At 47.0% G+C, this 22,943-nt stretch overlaps 2 protein-coding genes across 9 annotated transcripts; both read right to left on the reverse strand.

Annotated features, from left to right (window-relative positions):
- Positions 1 to 901: 901 nt before the first annotated feature.
- On the reverse strand, positions 902 to 17,356 carry LOC122369775. Of its 8 annotated transcripts, XM_043345008.1 has the most exons (11): positions 13,805 to 13,825; positions 9,868 to 12,182; positions 8,722 to 8,829; positions 7,956 to 8,089; positions 7,540 to 7,701; positions 6,914 to 7,087; positions 6,039 to 6,138; positions 4,471 to 4,621; positions 3,837 to 4,051; positions 3,519 to 3,633; positions 902 to 1,645 (listed from the first exon to the last, which is right to left on the reverse strand). In XM_043345008.1, exons 3-11 carry the CDS (start codon positions 8,818 to 8,820, stop codon positions 1,302 to 1,304), a joined length of 1,494 nt encoding a protein of 497 aa, XP_043200943.1. In that variant the 5' UTR covers positions 8,821 to 8,829; positions 9,868 to 12,182; positions 13,805 to 13,825; the 3' UTR covers positions 902 to 1,301. The 8 variants fall into 8 exon arrangements, 3 of the variants coding, with proteins under 3 accessions (XP_043200943.1, XP_043200860.1, XP_043201035.1); XR_006254480.1 differs by lacking the exons at positions 6,039 to 6,138; positions 13,805 to 13,825 and adding an exon at positions 14,203 to 14,223; XR_006254479.1 differs by lacking the exon at positions 6,039 to 6,138 and having other exon boundaries at positions 13,805 to 13,865.
- Positions 17,357 to 20,461: 3,105 nt separating this feature from the next.
- Positions 20,462 to 22,418, reverse strand: LOC122370685 (homeotic protein deformed-like). Its single transcript, XM_043346547.1, has one exon. It carries the CDS (start codon positions 22,362 to 22,364, stop codon positions 21,840 to 21,842), a length of 525 nt encoding a protein of 174 aa, XP_043202482.1. The 5' UTR covers positions 22,365 to 22,418; the 3' UTR covers positions 20,462 to 21,839.
- Positions 22,419 to 22,943: the final 525 nt, after the last annotated feature.

The raw sequence follows: 22,943 nt of genomic DNA on the forward strand, positions 1-22,943 counted from the left end.
GGCGAGAAATTCCCCATATTAGGATTCAGCAACAAAGGCCGTGGAATAAGACAAAGGACGCGTCTAAATGTGACGTTTATTTGAGTGAGTCACATACACAGCTGTTCATACTCGTACCAAACAATGCCACGAAATTGGATCTCATCGCACACGAAAAACCATGAGCATGTCGCCTGACATAGACCAGAGCCTGTTTGATGTCCCGCTAGTTACCGCCGCGAAAACCTCTCGCTCGACGCTCTGAGCCCTGTGTGTCTCTCCGCCCAAACAGACAGAGTTTGTCTCAGCCAGCGCAGACCGCCAAACAACAACACCAGCCCGCACCAACTCAGCAGCAGTAACAAACTGAGCCACGCGCCGACACCTCCCGTCGACCGAAATAAGCTGCCCGCCCGACCCCATGGGCACCGAGGTCGACTAGGGGCACAGGGTGATGAACGCATAAATATGTATGGTGTACACTGTAAAAAAAGTTTACCAACTAGTTAGTTATCCGGCCACTTTTCACTAACCATAGGCGTGTAAGCAAAACACGCATTTCATGACTAAGTGTGTTTTCAATTACACGCAAAAGGTTGAATAGCGTGTTTTGAAACACACCTCCTAGTTTTCGAATATTTGCCAGGTTACTAAGATAAGCCGTGTAAGCGTGTTTATTGACTATCATCGGTGTGTTTTGTTAATAACTACAGACGTGTTAGGTAACACATGTGTTTGTCACACGGCCACTTTTCACTAGCTATATGCGTGTACGCAAAACACACATATTGCGTGTTAGCTAACTAAGCTGTGCGTGTTAATAAACTAAATGCATTTTTGAGAACAGGCGTGTAACTTAACTAATGTGCGTGTTAGTCACCTCTTTTCACAGCCGCCCCCCCCCCAAAAAAAACGAATCGAATTAAACTCATCAAACATGTTTATTCAAAACTGCATTCAAGCTCCTTTCAGCAAGCTTACAACTGCAAACAGTAATATTTCTCTTATTGTACTAAAAATGAACCTAAAAAAGTAATCTTCTGTAGGAAACTGCCGAGCGGCAAAGGCGCTCCGTTCTAAAGTTACGTTCTAAGCTATAGGCACAGAGCTACGCACAGAGATGCTTGAGACTCTGGACATGTCCCAGGGCGCGGTTCGAAGGGTTAACTGCCGAGCGGAAAAGACATTCCGTTATCAAGTTCTGTGCTCAGCTACTCACAGAGCTGCTCGAGACGCTGGACGTGTCACACGGTTTGAAAGTGTTAACAGCCGAGCGGCAAAGGCGTTCCGTTCTCAGGTTCCGTTCTAAGCTACTCACAGAGCTACGCACAGAGCTGCTTGAGACGCTGGACTCGTCCCAGGACACGGTTGGAAAGAGTTTGGTTGCCCCCCTTTTCAAAGATGTTCACCGTGATAAATATCAGAGCGTTCTTAGCCTTAGACACGGGGCACTTCTGGTTGAACACTGGGAAAATCGCTGCCCACAGAAGCAGGAGATCAGCCTTGCTGCTCCGGTCCACCGACCTTGTCAAGCAGACCCCCTCGACGAAAAGGCCGATGGACCCGTCGTCGTTGACCTGGTAGTGCGGCGCGCTTCCTGATCCCTCAAAGATGTCCTCGGGGTTCGCGTCTAGGTAGTAGAGGAGAGACTCCACGCAGTCGGTGTCTGAAATAGAGGTAAATTTTCAGACTGATATTTACCTCTAACAGTATAACACTGCTACTTGCTAGCTGCTTGAGTTCTTCCGATCTCACGGATATCGTATAAAATGCCACCAAGGCCTCGAATTTCGAGACCATGCCGCTAACAACACAAATTTTGATATCTATTTTTTTTTGGGGGGGGAGGGTCAGTTTTCACCTGGTCATGTGAAAACTGGTCTGGTCGTCAGGTCAAGGATCAAGTGATTCGCCAATCCAATAAAGGTCGCTGAAGTATAACAGCACAAATGTCAGTATAACACCTGTTCGGCGATGAACGAACGAGCCCAAGAGGTGTCACGTTTATGAAACGCATACTGAACTACAGGGTGGGGCAGCATAATCGGGAATGCTTTTTGGGCTCTAATCATGAGTAGGCATGACATTATTTTGATAAATTATAGCATGGCAATGAAACGCCCAAAAGTTGTGCATCATCTAACATGACTACATCCATGAGCATGCAACCTCCTGGAAAAGAGCAGCAAAATAGTTCGACGGTGCTCCAAGTGCTTTGCGCGCGCCCATAGACACTAATGTTAAACGAGTAAAACAAGAACATTTTGTTGAAACCCCTGCAATTCCACGTAAAGGTTGCTGGACAGGTCAACGTGTTATCACGGACAATAAGGATTGTGTGGGAATACTTAGGACAAAAGGTTAACGTAATCGTCGTAAAATAACTCTTAGCAGAGGACATACAGATGACTCACTTGAATATAAGGAAGACGCTCTTGAGCATATTAAAAAGAAACAATGTTCAAAACTTCAGCGACCAAAAATCTCACCACCGACTGGAATACGACAAAAAAGAATGGCAAGCCATATAGGGGATTGTATCGAGAATATTCCAGCGGTCATGCAAAGTAAACATCCTGTTGGGGTGATGGACCTATGGGTGGTCTTCAAGGGAGGTGCACGTGGTGCACCCTACTTCATCGAGCCCAGATAAAATGAGCACATCTGGTAAATACATCCGCACTCTGGCAGACTCACGTGGAGCCGTCGGAACAGAGGATCACTGACGGTCCAGATCACGTCTTACGAGGACTCTGTCCGTGCTGGTACTGCAGTGAGGACGACATGCTATTGTGTAGGGCACCTCCACCTGAGATGAACCAAAAACTTCTGGTCCTTCAACTCCGCCGATTTAAATCCGACCTAATTCTTTACATGGAGCGTTTTTTGGTAGAAGGTTAATGAACAACTTATCATCAGTAAAGACGGTCTTCAGTGCAAGGTACGATGCTGATGGGCGATCATGGACAAGCAGGAGGTTGCACGTGCATGCGCGTGCTTTTGGACCCGCCTTGAGAAGGTCATCGACGCCGAGGGCGGTCACATAGGATGAGGGATAGGTAAAAGGTGACCAATTGATGGGATGTTGCTAAAATAGTGCTTGGAGCTGTATTTTTAAATTCATGACCAAATAATCCCGTTTGATATTTATTCCCGATTATGCTGCCCCACCCTGTAGCTGGCTGCTTTTGACCATATCACTGTTAATTCGATCAAATAAACAGCCGTGAGCCACCTCATGGGCGATGAAAGAGCGAGCGAGAGAAACAGGCGTCACAGAGTAATTTGCACGCTTAAACCTAACTAGTTAAGAGCGTTTTGAAAACAAGGATAAACAATGCACAGACAAAGCACACGACACAAGTCAGAGTAGTATTTTGAATTTAATTTTCATTCATCTGCTAGGTACTAGATTTGAAAGTAATGAGCAGAGACGTGTCTCACGTCGCCCATAGGTTAGTAGTTCGGCAGCAATCTTGCATGGTCGTAATGGGGGGGGGGGGGGGCAATAGTTGACGTGAATGGTTTACCGTATTTACCTTGACATTCTGTGATCAGTTGGATGGCGGTGAGAAAGTCGCTCAGGCGGCGCCTGTAGTCACCAAGCTTAGACGACTCCGTCTCCCCCTCCAGTTTGGCCAGCTCACGCCAGATCTGGAACAACCGGCATCAACAATATAATTAGAGGACAGTTAAGTCATATTATAGAATCCTCCATGGATGAGAAAACGTCAGAAAGCTATGGTGGGCGACGAATAAAAGCCGAAACGATGCAACACACAGGGGACATTTTATGGAATTAGAGAGTAGGAATATAATGACAATTTTACAACTTCCAAGGCATACTTAGTACTTACTTCGTCTGGGTTCCGCAAGATTGGATACAGCTCCAAAAGCTTGCGCATGCTGGTGCGGAGCGTCACCACATGCCTGCGCCTGTCTGCGAACGTCGAGTTGATCAGGGCCTCTCGCTCAGCTTTGCCTTCGCTCGTCAGGTTAGCCTCGTGTAGATGCTTCAAGAGGCGGTTTCTCAGATGCTGAACGTCTTCCTCCGGCATAGGCGGAAGGTACTCTGTCGAAATGTTCATACGAAATGTTAGAGCCAGCGGGGGAGGAGGAGGGGGAGGAGGGGGAGGAGGGGAGAGAGAGAGAGAGAGAGAGAGAGAGAGAGAGAGAGAGAGAGAGAGAGAGAGAGAGAGAGAGAGAGAGAGAGAGCGAGAGCGAGCGAGAGCGAGCGAGAGAGCGAGAGAGAGAGAGAGAGAGAGAGAGAGAGAGAGAGAGAGAGAGAGAGAGAGAGAGAGAGAGAGAGAGACCGCTCTCTTCGCCCATGCCAATAACTTCATATGGCCAATGCAAAGTGGCACACTACCTTTAATATATGCAATGCAAAGCTTGCAGAAGGGCAAAATATTCACCACTAGTCGCTTATCAGTCACATGTACTACATCATACTACATCGCTGTCTTGCATTTCACAATGCACAATGCTTACCCTTGTAGCCTTCGAATCCTTCATATCGCGATCCCTTGAATGTTTTTCCGCGTGACAACCTCTTTGATGACGCTTGGAGTTCGGCATCACTTCCGTCGTCTCGTCGCTTCTCATTCCTTACGCGCCATTGTATTTTTGCTTTGACCTGCGACTGAGACAGGAAAAGCAGTGCATAAATTACAACCCAAGGGTAGATGTAACGTTAAGGGCGTTCAACATCCACTGCAGCTGGTATATAGAGGCAATGCATGGTTCACACGGAGGCTGAACTAAATGGTACTTCGACTCCGTAATTACTCGTAGACTTTATAACCTTTGTCCTTTGCCAATACCATATAAGGCACGCATTTCAAGCACATGAAGCTGATCCTTATGCGTTTGTGATGCTGACTTTAACTAGTCATCAAGTGAGAGTTGATTCCGCAGTCGGAGACAATTCCGAAGGGTCGGAATCGGAATCGGAGTCACTCAAAAACACATTGACTCTGCAACCCTCACATGCAGACATACATATTTACATACATACAAACATATACTTCATAGTATAGCACATACATACATACATACATGGATAATTATGCATATATCCAGTGCTGCGGAGTCGGAGTCGGAGTCGACCGGAGTCGGTAGTTTTGGCCGGAGTCGGAGTCGGAGTCGATAATTTTTCACCGACTCCGACTCCGGGCCGGAGTCGGAGTCGGTTTCAGCACATTTTTAATATTTTCCTTCTCTGTCGCGATGTTGACCAACACATTGACCTTACAAGCTGACCTTACAAGACATTCGGAGCCCGAACCGTTAACTGAATGCAAAACGGTTGAATAGGGTCGCAAGAGCTGTTGAATTATTCTCTTTGTGGCTATATAGCCCATATAATTTCCGACATACAGGGACATTTATCTGGCAATGTCCAAAGAGCACTTTCGCAAGTATTCATTACGAGCTTTCGTTTGCTTTTGTCTCGTCTTTCTAGTCCTCTTGGATTTCAAGTTGAACGGACAGGGAGTGGGGGAGGTCATTCTGACTCCCACCTTACCCCAAAGGCGAAAGTGGTTCAAACCCCCACCCCAGCGCGGGTTAGGAAATAAACTTGAAAACTAATTTTGAAGTGAAGTTTAGTTTAATTCCAAATTAGCCACTATTGTTCCGCATTTAAACCAGTGCGAAGAAGCCGCCCATATTTAGAAACATTGGTCATGCAGGTATGTCAAAGTAGGGCGGGTCGGAGTCGGAGTTGGAGTCGGAGTCGATTTTTTCAAGACGGAGTCGTAGTCGGAGTCGGAGTCGCTAAAATTTGGTCGACTCCGCAGCCCTGAATATACATACAAGTATGGCCAGATCCAGGGCCGGAGCAGTTCGCAAACGCTTCAGTTCAGTTCATTCAGATCGACTTTACTTGAGGTTCAGTTCAATTACCTATTTTCCAATTCAGGACATGGTGACTAAGTGCCTCCGTTCAGTATATTCAGCTGAGTTCGATTAGATAAGTTCACGAACTGTCCCGGACCTGGACCGATGTCATTTTCTATTAGTTGATGGAATCAAACAGCAACGCAATAAGTGCTTACCAGTGCCTGTTTCGGGCTGCACCCAAAGTGCAGCGCCGGCCATTGAACAAGGGCGCGGTCAGCCAGCTCCATGTACCGAGCATGAGTAAGGTTCAGGACGCTTGGAAAAAGAAAGGGCATGGGAGAGCTTAACGACTTGGAGACGCTAGAACAGGAGTTTTCAGGGCAAGGCATAGACATAAGACATCATTTAAAGGAAATATGTAAACATGAAAGCACACCACACGAGACAGTAAAACCGACATAAAGGTGGAAGGCAGGAAGGTGTCACTGGGTCATCCGAGGTCACCTGAGGTCACAAGCGGTTTTTGTGCAATAACTTTTGATTGAATTGAGATAAACTCCGTTCGACGATTATTGTGTTTGTCTCGTCAATGCGCATCGAATGAGATGAACCTTGCCCTGAGGTCAACTTTTCAACTTGACCTTTTGAGGTCATATTATATATCATTCAACGCGCCTTGACGAGCTGAGAACAATGGCGTGCGAATTATGCCTCTATCTTTTCTGGATCAAAAGTTATTGAAGAAAAACTATCAAAAGTAAAAAAGAACATTTTTTCCTCGGTGACCTCTGGTGACCTAGTTTTTGGTCTGACCAAAACATGACCAAAATACTTTCCTACTGGTTTTTAACGCTCTTTCGAACGCCGCCTATCGCTTGTCTCAACGATGCTCAGGAGTCGAGTTAGACGGGGGGTGTAAACCCCCTGCTCCGCGGCCCGCTGTGTTACAAATGGAGTACCGGCCCGGCGCGGGTTACGGCTAGGGCTGAATAAAAATGTACCAAAAAATGCATGATAATAGTATTTTATGTTAACTTCAATGTCCTCAACCCGCGCTACAACAACACCACGTTATCTACGGGGATGATACCTGTTACAAGCTTTCTCGAACGTCACGATGACTGTCGTCACTTCGCTCCACTCCGTCCTGGTCAGAGGTGAGCCGGGCTTTTTGCTTCGAAGCTTTTCGAGGAGTCCAGGTCTCAGCTGGCTGTCGTCAAACCGGATCACTTCCATGGCATCCAGGACTTCCATAGTATCCATCCTGCGAAGAAAACGAACCGAAATGGCATTAGTAACTGGTGGGTCGCCGCACCAGAGACCGCCTACTGCGCCTAGTCACCACAGTCGAAGTCTTGCCGCGGCGCAGTATAGTCTATCCTCGCGATCGGAATAGATGTCAGTGCCAGTGGTCACCTGTCTGAGGAGCATTTTGGCAACAGGCAACCAAACTGGTGGACAAGCTGGGATTGGGTGGCACGGTTCGGCGCAGCGATCCGCGGGAAGGAAGACTGTCGATCTACTAACAAATATATAAAATTACGTAACTTTTCATACAGATTCATTCATAGAACTCTTGAGGTTTATAGAGGCCTGTGGTTCATTCGATTAAAATAAATGTAGAAATAACGATGAAAACTCGACACACCCGATTAAACAAGCGCTGAAAGGTTTAATTCCAAACGCATAAAGACAAAGTCAGCCTGACAGACTCACCGAGACACTCCTGCGGTTTGTTGAGATTCGGCCAGAGCGTCGCTTCCCGACTTCGGCCGGATCTCTGCGTCTTCCCCTGATCGACGGAGTTCGGGCGACGTTGGAGGCTCCGGTGCATCCAGCTGCGAAACCACCACTGACGAAGTGGATGTCGTCCCAGTGCTGAAAATGGATGAGAGAAGATGTTTGATACAATACCAGATTAGGATAACATATTTTTTTTTTTCAGGACAATTTCCAACTACGCAAACATTCATAGGCCGAGCTTGTTCAATACTTACGAACGCAACTGAGCAAATTCAGTTGCAAATGATTATGGGCGTTTTTTTTTTCTTTTAGAGTTTTATAACTGCATTCTGCATAAGCAACATTTTATTTCTCAAAACAACCTAACTTAACAGAGATCGATGTCCTACCTTTCAAGAACAACCAGATCGCCACGCATGACGGTCCTGATGCGAGGCCGAACACCAGTTATCGCATCTTCCTCATTCAGCAGGACCCACGAGGACCAGTCGTCATCATAGATCTCCAGATCCCACTCGCCACCCTGGGGACAAAACATGTACCTCATTCGTAGCCAGGTCGGGAGTAGACCACACACATTAGTCGCTCCAAGGTGGAGAGGGGGATGGAAATGATAGGCAAACACATCCGACATTTTCATACTCAATCATTACGCATAATCATAGAGCCTTTGGTTGCACTCTTCTCTTTCCTGTTAGACTACTGACAACAGCTGCTGTAAATGGTTGATGTTGCATTTGAGATAGACTATGTATTTCCAACACATCAGCCTATTTTCAATCTGAGCCTCGTTCAGCAGCTTAACATTATGGTTTACGTAGGTATATGGCTTTGCATTACCTTAAACAAATTGTGTAAATAAATGTTTTTTTTTTAATGTCATTAATTAAATTTTCTCCAAATGGTATTGTTTTACGGAGGCCGCTGTATTATACTTTCCATAATATGGACTTTTTTGCTCACAGACCTTAAAATATAGTACAAAATACTATTAGGTACTATATTTTAAGGTCTGTGAGCAAAAAAAAAAAAACGTTATTTCAGCCTTTTACTTGAAACACGACATTGAGTCCCACCGTTAACTAAAATTATTCCGTCACTCTTCCAAAAAAAAACAAACAAACAAACAAACAAACAAACAAACAATATACTAACCTGCAGACCGAAGAACGCTCGAACCTTTTGAACAAGGTCCAGGACAGACTCGAATTCGAAGACGCGCGCAGCACTTCGATGGTTTACTAGCGCCTTCATCGTTGACCGCTGAAAAAAATATGACAAGTGGTTACATTAATTATCTAACTACAATGTCCTAAAATCATCGATAGCCATGGAGTGGGTGAAACAGCAAGCGAAACAGCACATGGTTTACTATTTACGCACACATTAGACACGTGGGTTGCACAGCTCACTTCACGGGTGGTTGGATAACATCGGGTATCCCAATCCTAAAAGACAGACATAGCTTATTTGAAAAGCTGAGACAATGCCGATTCTGAATGTCATCCAGAACGCTGGAAACGACGTTTTATAACCATATAACGCCTTCTGGGCGGTGCACGACCGAGCAAAAGAGAGGTTTTGCAGAGTATTTTACACGCGTCATGTCGGATAGAAGTTAACGACTGGAGATTCAGCAATTATGATGATGAAGATGATTAGCCAGATGCTCATTATTTAGGATCAAAATTGATAGAATAGTTGTATTACGTTTCACCCACGGGGCTTCTTCGGATACATATGTTTGTCATATGTATCCGAAGAAGCCCCGTGGGTGAAACGTAATACAACTATTCTATCAATTTTGATCCTAAATAATGAGCATCTGGCTAATCATCTTCATCATCATATGTAACACAATGCTCCGAACTAGCATCTCCATCCTCAAAAAAGATTCAGCAATTAACCTCGAATCTATTCAAGCCAAGACCCGGCTCGAAGGAGGTGGGGTAAGCACGTGCAGTGACGCCCCCAGTGTTGTCGAAGCTGCATGTCGGATCAGTCTCTACCTTCGTAGCAAATTTGAGCACAATCGCCTCATCCGTTCCCGAGATATAGGGGCGGTGTGTGCACGTGCGTTCATGCAATAGTTTCACCCCATGGACGCGTGGAAGCCACATAACTGGCCGCTAGCTACATGTCAGATATCAGAGCCAGTGTAAGACCCGAGTGAGTGTAAGTTTGCACTCACAATAGCCATAACAGCGAAGCAAATAGCTGCAATACTGCTCAATACAAGCAGTCGCGAGTTCGCAGTAAATCTGATACTTCAAATTGAAGCAAAATGCACAGATTACTCACCTTTCAGAGGTGATTCGGAGACCTGGTATCTGGTACCTGAGGGGCACGTATTTTGCGGTCTGCACTGAATAAGTAGCCAGCGGAGTGGGGTCAAAAATCCAAGCAGAAGGGATCATCATCATCTCGCCCTTAGTCACACGGTATGCCATATAGTGCTCATCAAACGAAAGCGCCCTCAAGACGTCACCGATGATTTTGACATGGTTTACTGCATCAAACTGAAAATATGCTACGCGAAGAAGATCACAGCTCTCTGAGCTTGAAGCAGCCGGGTTTCTCACGATCAGCACATCATCGACGCAGTACTTCTGTCCCGCAAGCACTGCCATCTTGGTGTACGTAGCTCGGTCATCCACCTCCCATCCGAATGCACCTGTAACTAGGCATGGCTTGCATTTCTTCCCCATCATCTTCTTTTGCTTTCCTTCGCATGCAGCTACCGCTTCTTGATGTCGCACTGCCAGGGTTTTACAAATGTTCTTGGTGTTGTGTGCTCGAGATGCGTAGATCTTGAACTGCTGGTGTTTAGCTTCAAAACGCATAGTCCAAGCTTTCCTCAAGGAACCAATTTGTGCTGCCCAGTGCCGGTAATGTAATAAGTAGTGGAACTTCGGCTTGATTTTGAAGTCCGGGAACATTCCACAGAACTCACGCAGCCACTGCTCTACTGAAGGTTGCATTCTTGCAAGAATTTCACCGTCCATACGTGGAGCACAAATGAGTTGTACAAGAGAAAGCAAACCGGTCACAAGAAGCCACGCCTTTTGATCTGGTGGGACCAGTGGACCGATCATGAAAGGGAGAACTCGGAGGAAAGTCCAGCACTGACTGAAAGTGCCTTTGACGAGCACTTTGCGCCCCTTTGCTTGAAGCATGGGAGGAGTGTTCGCTTTGTCGACTCTCGCATATGAGAAGGATTTCATAGCCTTTTGAACTGAGGCGAATGTGAAGAGTTTGATTTGAAAAATCAGGTATGATAGCACCAGAGCCAAGGAATGATTGACTACGCCACTTTCAAACAGATCGTGCGCGATATCTGGTGGAAACATCTCTGTGACCTTAAAGTCTTTCAGCTCATCAAACACACATTTTGAGTTGATACCAAATGCTTTTCGTGATTCCTCATTGTCTCCATTCTCACACATGTTCAGCTCTTCTTGGTACTCCTCCTCAGTACGAAGGGTCAGCTCTTGCTCTGTGAGCTTTGTACCAAAGTCCTCATTTGTGGCGTGGCATGTTCGGCATGGTCGCTGCCCTGACGAAAATGATTCCTGGAAGCCCGCCATCTTATGCACTCCCAGGTTGTCACCACACACAAACTCCACTTTGATATCAAAATGAGTGCCACAAGTATCCAGGCCATTGTTCAAGAGGTCACACAGGGAATCTGTCACAGGCTTCATGACTGTGTTCAAACCATGAAGCTTGATGAGCTTTGTAGGACATAGTAGGAGGAGATGAATGTCACTCAGCACCGACATTGACAAGCCCTCATCGACCGCAAAATAGCAACCACCCAGACTATAATCAGATGCTTTCTTCCGCAGAGGGTTACACACACCAAATTCATCAAAGTAGAGCACAAGCTTGACCAATCTGTCCCGTTTGCAGTTTTCCAGCCTGCCATTTTCCAAGAGACTTGTCAGCTGTTTCTTGACATCCACATACTGATAGCTGGATTGGAATTCACCACCCCCTGTGGTAAGGATCTGAGTCGTAGGTGCAATGTAGCAGAGCTCCTCATGGCAGAATTTGCTCAATTTATACTCGCTTGCAAACTCTTCACAAGCCTGCTTAACTGAAGACGACTTTGATGCTCTGCTCTCATTCTGCTCCTTAAGAGCGGTGTCGACGATTTCTCCTATCTCACTAGCCACGAAAGATGTTGCAGCCCGTGACATCCCATGCTCACATTGCAATCGAAGCAAGAAACGTGCTATTTTCTCCCGGCTACTGTCTTCAGTTTTTGCTGTAGAGCCTTTCTCACCCTGATCATCCAAGCACCAGGCCTCAGTCTCAACCTCAGCTTCTTCCTGACAATGAGTACTGATTGAAGGTGACTCCTCCAGACTTTGCCTTCCTTTCTCTTTGTGCGACTGTGACGTACTTTGCTTGACAGCATGGGTTCTTTCATAATGTCTCAGCCAGTAACGTCCAGTTGTGAACCCTTGTGTACAACGCGGACAGAGAAATAAGTTGCAGTTCTCAGATTTATCCTTGAAGTGGTTATTGATATGCTGACAAAACAAAGCAATTGAGCTAGAAGAAAACAGACATAATGGAACTGTACAACGCAGAACCACTTCTACAGTTGCCTGAAAAGAGGAAAGCCTGTTATGACTTATGATTCAGTTGGGCAAACTACGGGGAGGAAATCGCAAATGTGATTAATCACAAATGTGATCATTTTACGCCTATTTTGCAGCACTTTTGGAAAATCACAAAATTTCACAAAGGTTATGTCACCTGTAGCCAGATCCCAAACACAATCAAAAACATGATAAGGAAAAGATGCCCTCCATGATGAGGGCTGTTCGGCCCCGCACATCCTATTGTAAAATTTTGCAGCATGCATGCGCAGTAGGGAACTTTCAGGCCTTATGCTCCGCCCACCACCGTATGACGTCACATGTGTGACATCGGCATCTGCAAAATCTTTCAGCTTCGCGCATCCTAAAATTTCAGGATGCAGGAGGCAAAAGTGGTGCAGACTTGGCGCAGACAACGTACAGTGGCGAAGTGTGCAGTGTTAACTAGTGAATTTATGCAGTGTTTGGTGTTATTTTGTCGGTGCATAAATTGGAAATGGGTTGGTGAAGTTTTTCATTAGTTATTACGTCGCTGCTTGCTGGAATGGAGCGGCACGATTGTCTCGCGCAAAATATGTTGAGGTGTTCGGTGCGTTCTGCGAAAGATTTTGCTCGACGGGATGGGCAGTGACATCATACAAGTGTGATGTCACAGTCGCGCAAAATATTTTGCAGCACCCGAACAGCCCTATGGTTTATCATGAAAATGATTATGCAGTCAGCTGGCTGAACAACTTTTTGAAAAGGCTGTCAGCTGGCTGATCACAATACTGATAACCAAATCAGCTGGCAAATCATGAAGTTGATCCATACATCCATCCATACATAGGTAGGTACACCAATCATCCTGCTAACAATAGTGATATAGCTGGGTGATCACCACACTAAATCAGTCCTGGTCCAGTCTGCAAAATGTGGCATTCTTCGACGAGATCTTGTCTGGGCAGACACCGCAGGTCGGGGCAGAAATAGGGGCAGGTTTCCGGAATACTGGGGCAGAAGCAGGAAAATCTGGTGCAGAAGTTTAAAAAATTGACGGAAGTGATTTTCTCAGCTTCTCACTGCTTCCTACATCATAATATCATTACATTATTTGCATCATTAGGGGCAGGAATTGGGCTACCCCTGGACTCAGCATTCTGATTCGGGGCAGGACTTTGTCTGCCCTGAAAATCTTGTCGAGCTCCCTGCCATGTTTTGCAGACTGGAAATCAGTTGGGTAAACAGTGGCAGTGGCCATCTGTTTCATTTTTGGAAGCTTCCATTTTTTTTAGTATGCTCTTCCAAAAATAGAAGGGCATTTTCCAAAAATAGGGATGAAACTTCCATAAATCGGGACGGAAAAGGCCTTGTCAAATTTTGGAAAATAACACCACCCTCCAAAAATGGCTTTCAGCATAGGTGTAGGGACGTTTTGAGAAGTGTGTTTGGGGGGGGGGGCAAGTCGAGCTGAGTATCCGATCTGATTGTAACGTAGCTGAAAGGTGGGTGGCCTGGGCCATGGCCCGGCCGTCCCCCCCCCCCCCCCTGTTCCCACACCTATGGCTTTCAGTGCATTAGATCACACTTTGATGGCTTTCAATTATTCACAGAACATCAAAAATTAAACACTTTGATAACTAACTCACCTAAAATATATAAAAATCGACAAAAATTGAAATCTTCTCGTAACGGGGTCATGCCAATAATATGCGCGCCTAATCAAGGATGAAATGACTCACAAAAGAAAAATACTACATATGCAATGTGTGGGCAATAATGACGTCATAAGACCAAAAAGGAAATATCAGTAAAACTATGAAATATACTATTAAATGTCGTTTAAACAGTAAAATGGGACTAATAAACATATTTAAACCAGACTTAACAGAACCTTACCTAACCTAACTATATCTAAACTACAACCTACGGATGTTTGATGATGCGGTCTACTCGCTAGTTGCGAAAAGGGATAGGTCTTAGGCCAGGGATTTACTTATCAAAATTAATTTTGCAAGCCACTGTACAAACAAATCTCCTTTTTTACTGATTCTTAAAGATAAACAGGCCTATCTCCGGTCATGCGGCCAGTAGTTACCCGCGGTAGTGTCCCGAAAATGCCCGAGATAGCCCAAATATAATAGGCGGAAAAACGGCCAAGGTAACCGGAGAGCTTTGCATTCTTGCTATTTTTGGAAGATAATTTGTTGATTCATACTACAGTGACCTGCCAAAAACCTATCAGTGTAACCCACATTATTTTTCAAATAAAAATCGTTTAATTTTTATTCTAGATTTCCAAAAAATGCTGCACCGCCATAAACCAGGGCTATAAACTCCTCACCTTGGCCTATCTTGGCCATTCCGCCAATTTACATTCCGACTATAAACGGCGGCTACGAAGTTTCTTATAGGTATCGTGGCTACGAAAGCTGATCTGTGACGTCCGGAGCCCTGTTCGGGCAGCGCATCCTACTGCAAAATTTTGCACCACGCATGCGCAGTTGGGGTCTCTAGGGTGCCAAGCTCCGCCCTTCGGCGTATGACGTCACACGTGTGACGTAGGCTCGCGCAAAATCTTTCAGTTTTGCGCAAGAAAAAAATAGTAGCTGCAGGAGGCGAAAGTGGCGCGGATTAAAGTTTACCCTCATATATTTCTTATTGTAAGGGTAGTATGGCGTTGTTTGGTATCATTATCTTTCTTTCAGTGGCACATGCTATTAACCACATTTGAACGCATTTTACTCAGTACTCGAACGAAATACACCAGTCCATCCGCGCCACGGTTCGCCGCGTGTCGCGGGCCCTCGGCTTTGCGGACCGGCGGAGAGGGCGGAGCATGGGCGGAGCCAGGCGGCTGACATCATCGCATGTGTGACTTCACACTCAGCAAAATATTTTGCGCGGACCCGAACAGGGCCCGGGATGACGAAGTGGCTACATGAGCATAACGCTGACTGCCTCTGCCCGCCTCTGCACTAGCCGAAGTGAGCCGAAATTCACTTCGGAATGTAAGTTTTTTAGTGGCCACCCTAGAAGCCAAGGGCGTCGCCACAGGGGGGGGGGGGATGGAGGGGATCTCGTCCCCTCCACTGTTTAAAGATTTTAACATACGCCTATGGCGTTGCATGGAAAGAATGACTTGAATGGTCCTCGTCCCCTCAAAATGGTCAATGTCTCCAGACGTTTCACCGTGGCGTCGCCCCTGCTAGAAGCTTTAAAAAAAGGAAATATTACTGTTTTCCCAACTGAAGTGGGGTGGGCCTAAAATATTGCTTTTCCCTTGCCTAACACATCTCCCATGTCAGATTTACAGCACACACTAAGTGTGAGCTGCTCTATTGATCGATATCAAAAGTATCTGGATACTTAATATCTAGACAAGTGATAATCAAGAGTTTCACCTTGTGATCCATTAAGAAGGCAATGTGAACTGCATTCTTAGTCAGTGGGTAGTTAAACTACATGTCTAAGGGCAGGCAGAAGGCATAGGCCTGGGAAGAGGAGGGGACAGCAGTGCATTGCCCCCCCACTTTGGACGGAGGGGCAGCGCCCTCCAACTTTGGGAAAATTCAACATTAGCCTTATGGCGTTGCATGGAAAGAAGAAATATGAACTTTTGAGTTTTAACTTTTGCCCCCTCAACTTTTTAACCTGCCCCCTCAACTTTTCAAACGTTCCCGGGCCACTGGCGGACCGCGGAAGGCACCTCAGGATGTAAGGGCAAAGTAAATATCTAATTCTCGCATAGAAAAGCATCCCCAAGAATTGAAACCCCCATAGAAGAAAATCAATGTTAACAATTTTATCTGCAATAATGCGGTAACTCATCTTCCATTCCATATGCTCTTCTTTAAATGTCGGGTGTCAGTGAAAAGTTCCAACGGTACCTGTTCCAACATTAGTAATAATGTAGGTATAGTATAGGTGTTTTTCGATGTGAAATATCATTGTTAGTTATTTGCAAACATCAAAAAGCTAATTAAATGCTGATTTTCCTGTTATTAGTTAATTTAGTCTACTTTCAATAACGGCACAAGTAGCTTTCGGTTGCCAATGTAGGTTGTAGGTGTATTTTTGGTAAGTTTAGGTTAGGTTTTGTTAGTTTAGGTTAGGTTAGGTAAGGTTAGGTTAGGTCTGGTTAGGTTTGGTTATATTTTGTCCGAGCTATGTGCCTATACCCATCAGTGTTCATAATTTGGTTTAGGTGTAAATTTTCTAGCTATTTTAGGTGGTTATTGAAGTTAACACCATTGGTTAACATTAATCAATAGATATAACTAATCTAGCCACAGCGGAAAGGTAAGGTACTATTGGAAATTTCGACCCAGGTGCCCCAGCCACAATTTTGTGTGGCACATTCCCCTGTTGTGCTTCACCTTCTGCCACCCCTGTACCTTGGAACCGAATACTTAAATGATTGCCTTTATATGCAAGTTCCATTCCAGCTATACACTGGCGGAACCAGGGGAGTTAACCTGTTTCCTGAATTAAATTGACTCTCACCAGTCATTTTGAGAATGTGGCAAGTTGCAACTCCCATGCTTCAATGTTGCAAAAATTATCATTTGGGACCCTACCAATAAATTTCAGAAAATGATGCCCATTTCAACTTTCACTGAACAGGAAAGAACGTAAAGAAATTTTAAATAAAAATATTTTTAGGTGGACAAAAATGGGCAGTTTTTGCCCAATAAAGGTTATCCTATGACTGCAAGGCCACCTGAAATGCGTTAGACAGATCTTACTAGAGTTGTCCTTAGACATAGTTGTCGGGTTTGTCTTACTGGGCCACCTTATTCATGTGCAATTAAATAATTAGGGGGCTGTATCAAAGTATAATCTACAGCAACCTAGTAACCTCAGTAATAACCTATAGAATTCCTATATTTTAACCTATATTTTGCTAAGATACAGTTGGTGGTCATAATGCTGTCCCTCATTCACACAACATTCATTGCATCATCACGGTTATCACTAGCACCGAATAAAGATAAATCGATTGACAAAATTCAAGGCATACAACACAGAAGCATAATTACATCAAATTTATATCTGGCAACACCTTACTCACCATCAGAGACCCGCACGACGCGGACACAGCACAAGCCGCACAAGCCAAAGGACGCGCGCCGAAAAAAACATGGCGGACGTGACGCAGTTGCACCGCAGTTGTCAAATAACTTCAAGTGTGTTTTAGCACAAAGGTACATGTTGTACAAAAGGTCGTATGTTAGTGTCCCCTGCTATGTATAGTTTGTTCGAAAACACGTTTTGCGTAAGTGTGGCATATAGTGTATAAAACACGCATAGTGCTTGCTGACACACCACTAGTTGACACACCTTGGCTTAGTTTTGTAACTTATATGTTTGTTTACCACAAATAAATGTGCTTACATACAAACCGTTTACTAACCTCATTGCTATCTTCAGCTTTTGTGTGTCTTAATACTATCTTTTTGTTGAGCAATTAACACGGTAGTTTGTAAACTTTTTTTACAGTGTAGGGCGCAGGACGCTAGACTTCAGAGTATGGACGACGGACGTGTACTCCGTGCTTGGGTATGGGGGCAGGACGTGGGGCTGCGGGGTCGGGGAGGGCTCGGGGTGGCTTCCCGTCGCCGCCGGCATTCTTGGCAGACCGACGGTCGGAGGAGGGACGGCCACGACGCGTCCATTTGTCTTGCCGCGGACGGCGCGGCACCGGCGCTGACGGCGGAGCTAAGTCAGCGGCTGACCGCTGCTGACGGTCAGCACCGGGCCCGTCTTACCGGCGCTGACAGCCGCGCTGGCAGCCGCGCCATTGCCGTGATTGGATGTGTGTGGATGCCGGCCCCTGTTATTCGATGAGGGAATAGTAACGCTGATCGGGGAAGACTTAGACTACAATACCTACATGATGTTCGTTTCTGACTGAGTTTATTCAGTCTTTTTGAAGTCCCAACTTGCTCCCTAATCATAACGCACTTTATTCGTGACCCGTGGTAGGAGACATTTGGCTTTCAGTGCATTGTGGTCCCATGATTTAGTTTTCTCATGAACCAACAAGCCAAGATTTGGGAGGGGCAGGAGTATCGTGGACCGCCCGACCCGCGTCCTCCATCCTGAACCTCTATCCTGCCGCAGCCACCAAGAAGCTGCTCCCGCACGATGAAGGCAATTACGATGAATCCAATCAGCTACCGGCTGCTTGCCACTGGGTGGAGGCAGAAAAGGCTCCCTACCAGCAGCATCGTTAGCAGGGAACAGCGGCAGCAGACCAGTAGCAACAGGGTAGGGGCAGATTATTGCAGAGGCAACGGAGGCTTAATTAGAAGCCATATCATAGGGCGGGAAAGCACTTAGGCTGGCTATATGACACAAAGACGGTGCTTTATCCAGAGAGGCCTTTCCTTCCGGATAAATATTGGAATCGATAGGAAAGCTTGCGTTTATTATGAGCTCGCTTGTGAATCAGCCTATAATATACCTGCCATGAACTGTGTTCGCAATGGACATCCTGACCACTGATCAGTCCCACATAAAGGCTAGGGAAAGTCAACAACCAGTGGTGCTGTTCCCAGGTCCCACGATCACCCTCCCCTCTCTCCCCTCCCCACTCCCCTTCCCTTCCTGTGTCCCGTCATCTGCAGGGCACGTCCACAGTCTCAGATCATTAATCTGGGTCCAGTGCGCCTGTGTGCAGTGGCGAATCCAGGGGGGGGGGCAAAATGGGCATTTGCCCCCCCCCCCCAACGGCATAATTTTAACATTACGCCTATGGACGATGCATGGAAAGAATCGATAAATTGTTATGGTTTGCCCCCCCCCCAAACTCTGAGCTGGATCCGCCTCTGCCTGTGTGTGCGTGCGTTTCTCTGCGTTTCAGCTGCGCCGCCACGGGAAGTGCGTTCTCCTCATGTCTCCGGATATCGTCTCCGGTCCCTGGTTTGGTCCCGTGTCGAGTATCCGTATTGACTGCCGTATTTTGGATCTGCATCGTCTCCGCGTTCCATATAAATATCGTCACGGTATGCTATGTATTTAACCCTCGCATGTGTAGGGGGTCGGATGGACCCCCCCCCATGGTTTTTCGCGAATAACTCGCGTAAAAACCGGCCGATCGCGACGAAACTTTCAGTACCCTCGCATTGATCAATTTTACACCTACCCTGAAAATTTCATGACCCTGACCCAAATGACCTTTGACCTGTGACCTCTTTTCCGAGACCATGTTTGGCCGGAATCGCGATTTCGCGTATGTCGGCTCGCACTAGCCGCGTGTTTGCAAGCTTTCGTGGTTTCAAACGTTCAAACATGTGATTTGATGTTACTCCCGTGTGTGTCAAGGTCACCTGAAGGTCAGGTCAGGTCATTGACCTTTGGTGACCTCGGGTGACCTCGGGTCACTTTTTCGAGTTTTACATGTTTCTAGGCTAGTTTTTGGAGCTGAATTCGAATTTAGCAACCATTTGAACATTTACGAAGTAGTTTTGGTGACTTCGTAACATGTTACGAAGCTGTCAGAGGCGGTTGACACGTACTACGAATACCCGTCACGACGCCTACTGGTTGACCTGACCTGACCTGACCCGACCTGGTCTAAATGCTTCAAGATATCATCTGTGATCTAAACTAACACGATATTCGTGATCAGCACCCCGAAAAACCCCTTAGCAGCCACACTTTACGACTTTCTAATAGGTCCCGATTTTCCCGACTTTGGGTCATTGACCTGACCTGGAAGGTCAACCAATGACCTAGAACCTTAAAATTGGGTATCATCGGCTTCCTCTCGTCACGGGCAACACGCTCGTTTTTTCCGCGAAGCTCTAGCTCGATCAGGGGCCAAACGGCAAGGGGGGGGTCCAACCGACCCCTCTCCCCTACACATTAGAAGCTGGAAAACGCCGCACACATGCGAGGGTTGCCTACGGTTGATTTTCAGAATGATGCACAGAAGTAATGTCATGCTTTTATTTTCTATATCGGTATCGTTTATATCGTGCCTCTCGTATGTTGCGATGTCTCTGTAAGCTACAAAATACAATGCAACGCAATACGAATAAAGTTTGCATACGTTTGAAGTGTCCCTAGAAAGAACATTTATCAATAGAAATTCGGTGTACCTATACGCTACTGTGTTTGTCGTACCTGTATTGTGATTGCTGATAACGATCAACGAATTAACGTCAAAACGATCACGATGAAAAAGATGTTCACATGATGCTGCTTCAGCTGCAGGTTCGATGGTCTTTTTTCTATGACCGTCGAGAGCCCGTGTCTTTGTCGTTTCACCACTCGCCCGTCCCCAATAACACGCCATATTTACGGCATTTTATAGATACATTTCGTCTACTGCAGTTCATAACCCGTTTTGCTCAACAATTCAATCTCAGACAGTACGTTAGCACAATTTGACAAGTACGCACGCGCAAAGAGGGTCCAAATAACCATCTGGGAAAACGAATCATAGCATTTGAGTATGGGGCTCACGCCCCCGTCGCAAGCGGTCACGACTAGGTTGCCTGTTAAATAATACTGCTAACACGTCATATGCATCAACTCCTAGCGCAAACTCAGGCAAATCATCTCCTAAAGCCGCCCACCACGGCCTGGATCGAGAAACCTCGCACGAACACTCACAACACTCACGTTTGGTTTGAGCTATTTACATCTGTACAGCCGAACTTGGTGGTAGCAGTTCGCACACGGCAGCGACGTCGGGCAGAGAGGGGGACGGTGCGTTCGCGCCCGGGTCAAATTTCGACACCGACGCGACGACACCGACGCGACGACAGGGTCAGTCGATCTCGACGGTGCTTGTGAACGCTCGGCGGCTTTGAAATGAGAGGTGCCGAACTTCTGAGGGGTGATAGCTGGTCAAATGCAGGGGGAAGGGTCGCGTGGCAGGGACGGGCGTCCCCACGGTCGCAGGAGCACGTCCTGGCTGGCGCGTGCCCAAGAAAGGCGCCGCTGTCACCGGAGCCTTGACCCGGGGATAGAAGAGGATCCGGAAGGGAATGAACAGGGCAGGGGACCGACTGAAGGGGCCAGGACAACAGGACCGACACCGTTCCCCTCCGCCGACGTCGTGCAATCCCTGAGATTGAGTATGGCTTCTCGAGTATTCGCGTTGGCCTGACGGCGAGCGGCGCATCCGCATCATGAGCTGGGGCGTCCTCATCATGAGCTGGGGCGTCCTCACTGAAGCGTCCTCGGCGCTCATCGCCCCGCCCGTCTGCATAGGCTACAACGCTATGTCAGAGCTGCGCTCGGCGACACCGGCAGCGTCCACAGGTCACCGAGGTCACCGGGGTCACGCAGGTCATCACCGACCCCCGGAGAAGAGCGCTGACCTGGCTAACACAGAATAACGTCGGCCGTTCGCAGCGTCCGATCGCAGAACGCGCCGACAACGTAAAGCATCTAAATAAATTAAATACAAACTATAACAATATAACCTTTGGTTCGTACGAAATCCCACCTTATTGCTACACATGAAGAGCCGTGGGACGGGCGCGTCGCATCGGGCGCGGCGCAGCGAATCCCTGAAATGGCGCACGGGCGCGCCACGATCGTCGCGAGAGACGTTCGCGACGCGACGACGCCTATTGCGGTGTGTATTGCCACGCGTGCGGCGCCGCTGCCGCTAGGAACCGGACTGCGCGTCGCCGACAACCACACACGCACACACGGGCACAACTAAGTACGCGGGCCCCGATTACAGGTTTGTGAGACCGTACTCGGGTTTGACAGCACCTGGATGCGGCATATGCGCGCCGGCCATCGGGTGCTGGAGGGGGTGTAGACCCGGCGCCGGCGGCGGCGGCCGCGGCGCCGCCGCCTGCTGCGCCTGCTGCTGCTGCTGCTGCTGCTGCTGCTGCTGCTGCTGCTGCGCGGGTGCTGCTGCGTCTGCGCCTGCGTCTGCTGCGGCTGCGGTACCGTGCCACTAGCCGTGGTGGTCGCAGTCTTTGGAGGGATTGTCGTCGTGACGCCGGCGGGGTTGGTCTTGCGTCGGACGTTCTTCGTGTTGGGCAGCTTGTTGTCCTTCTTCCACTTCATGCGCCGGTTCTGGAACCAGATCTTGATCTGCCGCTCGGTGAGACAGAGACTGTGCGCGATTTCTATCCGCCGCCGTCGCGTCAGATAGCGGTTGAAGTGGAACTCCTTCTCGAGCTCGAGGATTTGGTGCCGTGTGTAGGCGGTCCGCTGCCGTTTTGGCTCCATTCCAGGTTGGAAGGCGCCATTGTCTGAGAAAGAAGAAAACAATTGGGTTAGCTAGCTGCACTCCAATCTATTCATTAGCGTTAGTGGTCTTATAATGAATTTATTATCTGTTGCACCTTTACAATTAGTTCATTAAAATCCCATTTTACCCCAGATACTTCGGTACAGATAACCGACGAGCAATAAAGCTGATGTTGACAGACCAGCGCCACGTCAGTTGTTGTTTTGAAAAAAGAAGCAGCAATTGGCATTAACTCTTTGTCTTTTCAACACTCTTGTTGGCAACAGACTTCGCAAAATTTATTTGTACGTATGATGTAATAATTGTGGATCCAGGGACTTCGTTTCCGTCAAGGTCAAGGCTTCTGAACGGCAATCTGTTAGAATACCCCGCTCAGCTAAAAGCTTCGACACCCAGCAACTTGCAATTAATTCAAGCATCTATTCTTTTCGAAACTCAGTATAGTTACATGACATGAAAAACAATTTCTTTGGAGGTTCGGTGAAATAGTTTCCCCCCAGTAACGTACCGAATAAAACCGTCAACAATCATCAGCGCTACGTTTTTTTTTTCAGTGA

Source organism: Amphibalanus amphitrite, unplaced genomic scaffold (genome assembly GCF_019059575.1).
Source record: "Amphibalanus amphitrite isolate SeventyFive unplaced genomic scaffold, NRLGWU_Aamphi_draft 000003F_arrow, whole genome shotgun sequence".
Taxonomy (NCBI): domain Eukaryota; kingdom Metazoa; phylum Arthropoda; class Thecostraca; order Balanomorpha; family Balanidae; genus Amphibalanus; species Amphibalanus amphitrite.